Below are 12,614 nucleotides of genomic sequence, written 5' to 3' on the forward strand. Positions count from 1 at the left end.
AAAGATACTAATGAAACAGTCTTTATAAAAGGAAAATCACTTGGCAAGATGAATTTACTACTGGCATATTACAACTCTCTCTTTTGGTGTATATAATTTCTGGATAATTCCTCCAAAAAGTTCAATGCACTATACTGTTATAAAGTCTGTAATCTGTAGCTTCAACCACCACATTTCAAAGTAAAACTTTTAACTAAGCCAATTAAATAAGCATGCTTGAAAAATTATTCATGTAGCTAAAAGGAGTTTGCTTATTAGTGTGTGCAACTTTTAACGACCCCCTTTACTTACTTGCTTTTTTCACACTATTAACAGTATCATGGCAATATTCTTTGAAACCTCTCACCTTTTATGTAAATCAAGTCTGAAAACATTTTAATTAACATTTTTCTGTGCAGGGAAAACTTGCAAAACAAAATATACCTTCCCCTGTGTATTACCCTAATTTGTTGTTAATGAACATTCATAAATTATCTCTAATTAACACAAAGTTACTTTAAATACACTTCTCAATTTGGAATTTCGACTCCCTTCTCAGGAAATCATTTTCTAAATACATACAAGTACAGATATATTAATGGCAAATGTCAAAACACAGCCAAATCTTTACTTAAGTTGGGGGATTTTACCATTGACTATTACTTGTGCAATTGCTTGAAAAGTTAATACTGGCAATGACTTCACCATCAATATAAATAGGGACTTATGTTCAATATGAAAAAATAACTGGCAAAGTAAAACTATGTGTTGAAAGTAACAGTAACTTTAAAGAAAAACAATCTCTCATCTGCTTTCTTCACTGTGCAAATTAAAATATAAGTTGCATTAATAATTTCTTCTGACAGATGTGCAAATGAAATTTTTAAACATTTACTAATTAGACTATAAACCCATAATCTGTTGTCACTGTGATTTAAAGAATAAATGTGCTTGGTGTCCTTAAAGAACACTACCTTTCCGACAGGGTACTAGCACACAGCAGTTTGTATAAATTATCTTAGAGCAAGATGGTCCTTTTAAAGGCATACAAATTCTTAAAACAAATTCCCTTCAGGGATATTTATAATTCTTCATCTCAGAAAAACCGTCTCTTAAGAGTCACTGCTCCATGAACTAGCTTCTTTGAGGCAGATAGTAGAGTTTACATCAGCTTGGAGGATAATTATGAATAATTAAATTGTATGTATAACCATGTTTGAAAATATTTAGTACCATTTAATGAAAAAGAGCTATCCTTTTAAAATAAAATCCTGTGAACAAAAACAGCAAGCTGAAATATTGCGAATTATTAAAGTTTTTAGTAAGTTCTTTCATAGAGCCTTTCAAATCTGACACCTGAGAATGAATTCTGACTCTACTACTTACTTGTTATGTGGTCTTGGGCAAGTTTGTAATGTCTTTGTGGCTCTATTTATTCATATGCAAAGTAGGAATAATAATAGTACTGATTTTATGTTTGTTTGTTTGTTTTTTAATAAAGATAGCATGACATAATCCCAGTGAAATGGACAGAACTCAGCTTTGGCTACAGTGGCCATCTGGGTGTTAGCTGGACCTATCACTACCATTGTGATTGCCATCACTACCACTAATGACAACTAGTTGTTTCTAGTGACCTTCCCCTGATGCACAATGGAAGAAGTTTCCTTGGTAGGACTAAAAAGCTCAGGCTGATTTTTTAATGCTTCAAGCTGACACCCAACTACAAAGTACCTAATGACTAACATATTATGTGTATGAAAGAATAATTATTAAGGAAATCAGCCCAGAAGATCAAGGTGAGTGGCCTATTATCAGAAACCAGAAAATTTTTCTTTATCAGATTCTATTCTATATGACTAAAATAATGATCTGTAAAGTCTAGCCTTAACTTGTACAATCACAAAGTTTATGAACCTTAAAATCAGGTGTGCTCTATTCACAAAGCTCCAAATCCTTGTGCCTTATTTCTACAAATTCTACTATCCTTCTCCTGATAAAACTACAGGATGATAATAAACATTAACAACCATATGATAAGGCAGACTCCCTTCTGGGTGTGTCAAGTGGAATAGTAAGGTTCCAGTACAATTTCCTGAGTAGAGGAACAAAAGTTGCAGAATTTCAGGATCTTCTGTTGTCCTCCTGGTTGTACATTCCACTGCCCTGGAAGAAGGCAAATGCAGGATGTACAAAGAAAGTAAGAATGTTGCTAAAATTGATTTATGCCCACACAGAGGCTGCCCTACTCCCTACTGGAAGAATATATATATAAGGAAAGCAGTTATAGCATGTGGAGAGCTCAAGGAGCTCAAGAGAAGCCAGGAAGGACGGAAGGACAGAAGGACGGAAGGACGGAAGGACGGAAGGAAGGACGGAAGGAAGGAAGGAAGGAAGGAAGGAAGGAAGGAAGGAAGGAAGGAAGGAAGAAAAAATGGGGCTACATATTTGGAAAGCAGCCTCAGAGTGGTGTTGTTTTTTTTTTTTTTTAAATAATATATTAACAGATGTTCTAGGTCTGGTTATTCTCTGTACATTCCCACAGCAGAACACAGTCAAGTGTCATTCACTTAAAAAATGTAAGCAATGTTTACACAAGGGAATATTCAGTATAAAGTGAATATTCAGTATAAAAACGGTCTCCAGCACCTGATGACTGCCATTCTACATTTAAAACAATGGCCTTGGTACCATATAAATCTCAAGAAGAAATGTTACTGTATACAATCCTGTGACCCACATCCACAACAGGATGGAGATATTGCCCTACTGATCTTTCCATTGGCAATTTCACAGCAATTTTCTATCCAACTTCCCAATTTTTCTGACTTCTGTCACCATAGAATGGTTTTGCATATGGTACTATTTTGCACCAAGCTTCTTTTGTTTAACAGGTTTTGAACATTCACCAATATTGCTGCATGCATTAGAATCCAACCATTTTTATTGATGATCCTATGAATGTTGCATTTTTTTGTTAGACATTTGGAATGTTTCTAGGCTTTAGTTTTTACAAATAAAACTAATTATAAGGATGTACTACCTATGAATAGAATTAACAGATCATGGGTAAAAGAAAAAAAACTTGTTTTAAAAACTGCTACCAGGTACAGTAAGGCATACCTGTAATCCCAGCAAGCTGGGAGGCCCAGATAGAAGGATTGCAAGTTCAAGGCCAGCCTTGGACACTTAGAGAGACCCTTATCAACTTAGTAAGACCCTGTCTCAAAAAAATAGTGTAGGGTTGACATTATAGCTCCGTGGTAAAGCACCTCTCTGTTCAATTCCCAGTATCAGAACAAAACAAAACAAAAACAAAAAACCCTGCTAAATCTTTCTACACAATAATTGTGTGATTGTATCCTCCCACAACAATTTATTTATGAGAGTCTTGTCAATCTGCATTCTTGTTAACATTGGGGTTTTCACTCATGATTTAGGTTAAATAATGAGTACAAAGTAGTACCTCAGGGTTTTATTTATTATTTTTTTTCTTTCTTCTTCTTCTTCTTCTTTTTTTTTTCTTTTAAGAGACAGGATGTCACTGAGTTGCTCAGAAGAGCCTCGCTAGGTTGCTGAGGCTGGGTTTGAACTTGCAATCCTCCTGCCTCAGCCTCTCGAATTGCTGGGATTACAGGAGTCCTCCACTGCACCCAGCTATTATGGTTTTAATTTCAATACTCAAATAACTAATGATATTAATCACTTTTAGTCCAATGGCTAATTGGTCTTTTCTGTATGTTCCTTTCAGTAGTATCTGTTCAACCCTTTGCTCTAATGTTTATCAGGCTGTTTTTTCTTATTGTTGCTTTGGAAGAGTTCTTCATATCCTGGATATGTGCTATGAATATTTTTTTCATCCTGGGACTTCTCTATTCATATTATTAATGGCATCTTTAAAAAAAAATTATTATTTTTATGTGGTGCTGAGGATGGAACCCAGTGCCTCACACACGCCAGACAAGTGCTCTACAGACACAACCCCAGCCCTTAATGGCATCTTTTGATGAGCATGCTATAATTATCATAGATACTTGTGAAATATTTCATCTTAAAATATATTTTTACATACTTTCTTGTTTAAGCATTAAAGGCACCAGGCCTGCTGGACACATTACTATTGTCATTTTACAGATTCAGAATTTGAGGTTGAGAGGTGAAGCTGCTTATTCACACAACCAGTTCTTAGTGGATATAAGATTTTCTAATGCTAAGTTCAATTTTCTCATAGCTACAGCATTTATCTAACTCCCTGTATTTATCTTTAGTTCTCTATTCTATAATTATCTAATAAAGTTCTTCAGGGAATTCGAACTTAGAGGAAATAAGATTAAATGAATAAATATGACATTACATGAATCACTTCATTGAAATTTGTTGGAAAGACATTAAGATTTATTATAATGTTTGAATTTTGCCCTTCTATGCCACTTTTCATTAATTTCCATTAGCTAAACTTAAGCCTCTTTTGCCTTAGGGTATGACACATTTTCTCTTAATTTTATTGACTAAGATGCAAATTTATACGCTAGTTTATGCAATACATTTTAAAGCTTTCTTCAGGGCTTAAGTTATTCTCTGTCCTAAAAAATTTAAGATGCTTAGATAGGCCATAGAAAATTCTCCCCTGTTATTACTGAGTACACTAATGCATATCCAGAGGCTGAAGGAAATCATCAGCTTACCATGCATTTTATTTACTGCAGGCAGGGACTTCACCATAGATGGCTGAGAATGGTATGTAATAAATGCATCGATACCCAAATAAAAATGTATGCATGCTCAAATCTGACTCATACAATTACCTTTGGATCCTTGTAAAGAAAAAGGTATCCATCCCGTAAGACAAAATAGCGGTCTTGAAACTTATTTCCAGACAGTATTTTAGATGGTTCTTCTTTGATTTTCAAGACTCCTTCTTTGATACTTTTCTCTGTGAAATACAGCATTACTTCTGTAAGTTGGGTACATTTTCACTTTACTCAGAATACAAGAGAAAACATTTGCTTACTTTCAGTTTTGACAGTACAAAACAATAACATTTTATCTACCACAAAACAGTTAAGATGAATTCCTGGGGAACACCTTTTGTCAAGGGTATTGCTCTTTATGCGCTACAGGCCCGCCAGTGCTATCCAAGTGCCATGGACACAGAAAAGGTGGTAAGTCTGAACTGAGGTGTGCTGAAAGTATAAAATATATACCAGATCTGGAAGACTTTGTTCAATAAAAAGTATCCTGTCACTATTTTAAATGTTGATTACATGTGGAGGTATTTTGCATATGTGAATAAATAAAACATTAGTAAAATAATAAAATTAATTTCTCCGGTTTTTTAAATACTTTTCTTAAAATGTGGCTACAACATAATTTAAAACTACATGTGTGAATAATATTTCTATTGAACAGCCTTAATATAAAAATGCAAATAAAAGAAAACATCTTCAGAAATTCAAACTCAGGAATCTAGGAATTCTAACTCAAGGATTCTAAGGGATTAGAAAAATTACTGTAAATTATGATATGAGATAAAATATGAGATAGGCCAGAGTCAGAAAGGCTGCAGTAGAATATTTAACAACAATTATATTTCATGAGCAATGCTGTCATTGTTCCATGCTTAGAAATTGCTTAAACTAATTCTATTAAAAACTACCTTCTAGTGAGAACACTAAAGTATGTATTTGTATCTTATGGATGATGAATCACCTGTCTAAAAGGTTCCCATGAAATCCAGATATTCAACTGCTGACAAGAATTGAAGAAGAGTAGGAAAAAAAAACAGGATCTTGAGTCAAATGACTATTACATGGTCATTCTGGTGTCCGCATCTTCTTTTCCCATAAACCAGAAGTGAAGACACCTATTCTGCTGTGTACATCAGACTTTCCTTACATCGGAAAATATACAAAAAAGCCACAGGGCAAAACGTTGCTATCAGGATTTAAAATATCCATGTATAGTTTCTATAATTTGCAAAATAACTTGAAAGGTTTCAGAAAAAATTCTTAGATTTAAAGCTAATAAGCTTTAGGGGTTTTTTTTTTGGATAAAATCTTTATTATGACTTGCATCAGAAAATAAAGGTTAAAAATAGGAATAGTTCCTTATAACTCAAATATGAGCATGGCGTGACTAAATGAAAGCAAAATATCTGGATTAAATCTGACCATAAACAAGAACACAAACATAGGTAATTAGCAAAACCAGATGGTGTTAATGACACATATACCAGCATTTACTAAATCAGACTGCCAACAAAGGTTCCTTTTAGGTATTTAATGACTATAAAATAATTACTTAAAATGTACTACTAAAATTTGTCTTCTGGTACATTCTCTTAATACTCTGTTATGTAGAAAAATATTATTAGGGTATTTTACAGGTAAATAAGAAAAGAGATACAGCAAGCAATTTAGGAAACACTGGATGGACTTAATACTTTGGCTGAATTAGAACAGGAATATAAAGAAATCCATATAATATTATTAGTTTAAAAGTAGGCAAAGAATTTTAAAAGCTAAAATTAAATTGTGAGACATATTTTATATTGCTTATGCCAGACAAAACCCACCCAATTCCTTCTGATGGTACTTATCATTTTAATTATTATTCAAATTAATAAACATTTAAAATCTTACCAATAAGAAAAAAAGCTAAGGCCTATTGTCTAAGTAACCCATTCATTGGTCAAAGAGAAAGCAGGCTTAGGGAAAAAAGTATGCATTTCTGACTTTGAGTGTATACTCATTAAAAATTTATTTTAATAGTAATTGTATGTAATCGAGTATGTTAGCTATATATTACTAAGGGAAACCAGAGGAAAGCTTTGAGAAGAAAATATGTTAAGGATGAGGGAAGAACACAAAGTAATTTGCAAAATGAAATCTGAATATAAATGTTAAGAATATAAACAGCGTTCTAAAAGTTCTCACACCTAAATTTCTGTCTGCTCTCAAGATGTTAAAATACACTAAAGGATATCTATTTAGTAAGGGCGAAAATAAAGGTGCAGATACACTTTGTTGGGCATTGTGCATGGCTGGAGGCAACAAAGTCAAGGTTATAGATTCAATGTTTCCAGTAATTCACACTTCCACGCTGGTTAGCTACCGCATGGTCCCTAAACTTGGGGAAATTTTGCTCATACATTTGACTCTCTCCACCTTATCCCTAACAGAACATTCCCTGGCTCCAGAATAATCTAGCTCAGCAAACAAAAAGTGCACATCAGTTGAGTCCACCATGACTGCTCTCTAGGTGCTGTCAGCTTCAGAGCTGAAATTTTCTTGGCTTGCATGTACCACTAAGATCTTCATAGTATGACAGCTTCTTCATAATTCTTGAGTTCTGGTGAGAACTCTGTGCTATGCCTTTGGAAACTCTCTTTGGAATCCTGTGATACCTGGACTGTTCCATAAAACATTAATCTTTCTAGAGGTCATATTTTTCTAACTCCTCACTTCAGAGCATTAATATTTCCAATGTTATATAAGCAATTTTTCTAGCCAAACCCCTTACTATATAGTCATTCCATATTCATCATGTTCTCCTGATCTAATCAGAAGGTCTGTTATCACATATCATATTGTCCTATTTTTCCTATTTTGTTTCTCCTCCTCCTTTATAACCATCCCTTGCTACATCTCTAATGCATTAACCATCCCTTGCTACATCTCTAATGCATTAATCTTCACATTGTGAACATCCTAAACTTTGGATCTCCTTTGTTTTTCTTGTGGTTAGTTTGTCTAAGGGCTTATCAATCTTGTCAAAGAGCTAACTTTTCTTTGCATTGACCCTTTGTAATTTTTTAAAAATTCTCAATTTCATTGATTTTGGCCCTGACTATAATAATTTCCTTTCTTCTAAAGGTTTTGGAATTAGTTTGCCCTTCTTTCTCAAGTGTTTTGAGATGCATCAATAGGTTATTTATTTGGGATTTTTCTGATTTTCTTATATAGGCCCACACAGCTATAAACTTTCCTCTTAGAACTCCCTTCACAGTGCCCAATAGTTTCAGGTATATTTTAGCTTTGATTTTAAGAATTTTAAATTTCTACCCTGCTTCTTCTGTCCTCCATTAATCATTCAAAAGTGTAAAGTTCAGTTTCTCAGTGTTTATATAGTTTCTGCAGGGTTATTTAATTATTTTGGTGTTGATTTCTAAGCTTATTCTATCATGATCTGATAGAGAGTTGCTTAGTGGCTTAAAACATTGTCTAGCTCAGAGAAAATCCATATATTGAGAAGAATGTGGATTCATCTACTGTTAGATGAAATATTCTATGGATGTCTGTTAAGTCCATTTGATTTAGAATATTTTTCAGGTCCAAAGAGTCATCACTACATTTATATCTACATGGCATATCTATTGGTGAGATAGGGTGTGCTTAAATCAATTGTACTGGGGTCTGAATCTTTAATTCTAGTATTGTCTGTTTTAAGCAATTAGGTGCAACAGCATTTGGAGCAGTGTGTAACTATCATTGTATGGTTTGTTGAAGTGTTCCCTTTTTGCCTGTGAGTCTCTTGCAAGGAATATATAGTTGGGTCTTGTTTTTAAATTCATTTTGCCAGCCTATGTCTTTAATTTGGAAAGGTGAGACCATTTACATTCAATGTTATTATACAGAGGTATTTATTAATTCTTGGCATTCTGATTTTTTTTTTCCATCTCAACAAAAATCTCTTAAGACCATTCTGTTATAACATTTGCAAACACACATTAATTTATATACTAAATAATACACAAAATTTCTTGAGAGTTTAAAAATGAGATCTTTCCAATCTTTTCATCTTTAGAGTTCCCAAACTTTTCTTTCTGTGCTTTTTATGTTGATATCTAACTTGTCCACTTTAGTTGTTAGTTGGTCAAGAATGTCATCTGGCTCAATTTCTGTATTTATCCCTAGGGCTATGTGCTTGAGACCGCCTAGTCCCATGGACAGTTCATCTAGGTTGCTGTCAATTCTCTGTTGATAGGCTTAAAGGAATAGGCTCTTTGAATAAGCATCTGTACTCATAGCAGAACCAGACCCTCTGTAGCAGAACCAGGCCCTCCAAAGACAGAGCCTATGTTATTCAGCTTTCTGAGGTTTGGGTGGGTGGCTTGGTACTTTGTCTCCTGTTCTGTACTTGTATTTATGGCTTCTTTTAATCTGCTGTTCTCCTGAGGAGTGAGCATACCATTCTATGCAGGTAGGTCTCTGTTGATTTGAATTTGAAGTAACGGATGAGCCTCCCAAACAGACTTAATGCTACTGATATGTTTCTTACCCGTCTTCATATCTTGATCCATTTTGTCTACCATTTTTTTCTGTGTGTTCTAGTACTACTAGCTGCTAAACTAGTTCATAAGGGACAGGGACCTACTAGTGCTGGTGGCTCTGGCCTCTTCCCTGCACTGCACATCCTATCATAGGTACTGCTGCCCTTCGGCAGGTGCTTTGGGTATATGAGGGAAGTTGCAGACATTCCTCCACCTGGCTGGATGAGAGTCTTTGTCTTTCTCATACAAAGGGCTGCAGCTTTTTGGGTAGGCAGACATGGTGCCAGTGAGAGTCTCTGTCAGGGAAAGAGGAAGAACGTGGCTAGCAGTGGTCAAGCACCATGCCCTGTCCTTCAATCCTCCATTCTGACTTATTTATGATGTTTAACTTGGTACTTTTTCTTATCTCCTTACCTACTTTTCAAAAGAGATTTGTTCATTTGTGAGCTGTGGGTTTTGTTTTTTATTTCTTCAATGTGAAGTTATTTTCTAAAGGTATTTTCTGCAGTACTAGCTTAATGATCATGAATTCTTCTAGTTTTTGCTTATCTTGGAAGGTTTTTATTTCTATTTGGTTTTGAAGGATACTTTTGCTACTAGATATAGCAATCTTGGTTAACAGTTATTTTCTTTCAGGAATTAGAAGACATTATTCTAAGCCATTCTGGATTTTAGAATTTGTACGAAGAAGTCAGAAGGAATTATGATTGACTTGTCTGTAAATGTGACCTGATATTTTTTCTTAAGGCTTTTAAATTTCTTTGTTCAGTATGTTAGGCATTTTAATTACAATATGTTGTCAAGAGGTTCTGTTTTGATCTTGTCTACTTGGAGTTCTAAATGCCTTCTGTCTATAGATGTCTTCTATTCTGAAGATTTTGAAAATTTTTCTGTTATTATTACCCAGAAAAGATTTTTCATTCCATTAGCCTGCATCTCACAGCGTTCTTCAATTTAAATGATTCTTATATTTCATCTCTTAATATTGACCCAGGGTTCTTTTGTATTCTGGTCATAGTTACTTCTTTAATGTTTCTTTTTCTGAATGTTAAAGGTCAAACATTTCATCTTCCATCTCTAAAATTTTGTCTTCAGGATGGCCAATTTTATTAGACTTTCAACTGAACATTTTGATTTATTGTGTCTTACAGGGAAACACGGCAACAGGCTGAAAGTGAAAGGATGGAAATTGTTATACCATGAAAATGGAGCCTGAAAACAAGCAGGAGGAGCTACTCCTAGGTCCAAAAAAACAGACATCAAGCCAAAATCTTTGCCAGTTGCTCTTCTGACAGGGTAGTAATATCTAGAATACACAAAGAACCAAAAAAAAAACAAAAAAAACAAAAACTTAACACCTCACAAAACAATGAATGGGATGAAAAAGATATTTTTTCAAGAAAAGAAATACAAATGGCTAATAAATAAATAAATGTTCAACATCCCTAGCAATCAGGAAAATCAAATCAAAACCATACTGAGATTTCTTCTCACTCTATTTATACTGGCAGCCATCCAGAAGACAAAGAATGAATAAATGCTGTTGAAATGGAAAAAAATGTACGTTTGTGTTAGTGGAACTGTAAATTAGTACGACGACTCTGGAAATTAGTATGGAGGTTCCTCAAAAGACTAGGCATGGAACCAGCATATGGTGCAGCTATATCACTCCTTGGTATTTATCCTGACGAATTAAAGTCATCATACTATAGTGATACATGCATGCCCGTGTATATAGCAGCCTAATTCACAATAGTCAAACTATGGAACCAGCGTATATGTCCATCAACAGATGAATGCATTAAAAAAAAGTAGTATATATGCTCAATGGAGTTTCTTCAGCAATAAGGAAGAGTAAAATATGTCACTGGCAGGGAAATGGATGGAACTTGGAAATATTATGTTAAATGAAATGAGTTAAATTCAAAAAGTCAACAGTCATATATTTTTTCTAAGGGAAAAAAAGGTAATAATTGTCAAATCTTACGAAAATCGAAGGGAGATCAGTAGAGTAGAGGAAGGCTCTAGAAGGAGGGAACAGGGCAGAGTAAGGGGAAATACTAGGGAATGATATTGGACAAAGTGTATTGTTTTATCATGTGTATGTACAAATATATACCAGAAATCCCACCATTACGTATAACTATAATGCACCAATAAAAAATAAGGAAAAAGCTTTTAAAATAAATCTTAAAAAGTTCTTCCTAATATAAAATTGGGTATGATTTCCTTTGTTTGGTATTTATTCCATAGAAAATATATATTTCTTTAATTTGGAGGAAGCAGAATTACTAATACATTTTCACTCATTGTTTTGCATTCATTCAAAATGAATTTCACAAAAATTTAAATATACAACTGAGAGAACACCAACGTGGACATAATAGCTTCTTGAAACTAAACTATTTCTCCCTTCCATTGTTTTATTAACACACGAAGATTTATGTTAGAACACAGTGGGTGAGATTTCCTTAATTCTGTAGTAGATAATAATAAAAATTAAGACTAGTAGATACAATAATATTGTGATACTGCAAGGAATAAATCTATTTCATAGGATATGCCAACTATACTCCCCATCACCACCACATTCCCAGTTGATTTTCCTTTTTGTTATTTTATGGAAAAGGATAAGATTAATAGAGCTAGAGGTTTAATGACAACTTTTGGTACATAATTATCTATAAATAGTTAAATTATAAGTGTAGTTACTACTGAAACATAATTGATTAGAAAAGTGCAAGAGGCTCTTTGTCATTTTACTGATAATGCAGCTGATTGTGGAAATCTATTTTCTATTGTTTTTATGATTATACTGAATTACAATGAACTATTTCTAAAATAAACTTAGTATTATAGGTGATATATGTGTATACATATACAGAGATAGATATAGATAGATAGATAAATATATCAATATCATGCAACTTTCCAAAACAGGAAGTACAGGTACTATCATCTCATATATAAATGTGAAAATTATAGCTCATAGTATTTGACAAGTTTAAAAAGCTACCATACTTGATTTAGAATTCAGATTCCTTAATATCTAACACAGAATTCTGTCTTCTATACTGGGACAAGAAGAACTAAACAAAGAATCATATTTCCCTAAATAAGAGACATTCAGTGTTGAAAGAGATGTCAAGGATAATCTACTTGAATTGTGTTTCAGCACTTGGAACCTCTCCATAAACATCCTGGCCTGAAATACTCATTTATTTCATGCTGCGTTTGTACCCTTGTATTTAAATAGGCTTCATATATTTAGATTTTCTGTTCTCACTGGGTAAAGATAATGCTTAACAATCCTTTAAATTTTCTAACTTGGAATTCTATATGAAACAGAAAGCTAATAAAACTC

At 33.7% G+C, this 12,614-nt stretch overlaps 1 protein-coding gene and 1 pseudogene across 2 annotated transcripts in view; both read right to left on the bottom strand.

Moving 5' to 3' along the window:
• The window catches only part of Arap2 (ArfGAP with RhoGAP domain, ankyrin repeat and PH domain 2), a 167,253-nt gene that overhangs the window by 20,352 nt on the left and 134,287 nt on the right, over positions 1-12,614 (bottom strand). For both annotated transcript variants that reach the window (XM_076864252.2, XM_076864251.2), the window contains exon 27: positions 4,785-4,912. In XM_076864252.2, the coding sequence (XP_076720367.1) occupies positions 4,785-4,912 (128 nt within the window). The remainder of the gene's footprint in view (positions 1-4,784; positions 4,913-12,614) is intronic.
• On the bottom strand, positions 8,781-9,529 carry LOC143406521 (synaptosomal-associated protein 29 pseudogene; annotated as a pseudogene).

Source organism: Callospermophilus lateralis, chromosome 8 (genome assembly GCF_048772815.1).
Source record: "Callospermophilus lateralis isolate mCalLat2 chromosome 8, mCalLat2.hap1, whole genome shotgun sequence".
NCBI lineage: Eukaryota > Metazoa > Chordata > Mammalia > Rodentia > Sciuridae > Callospermophilus > Callospermophilus lateralis.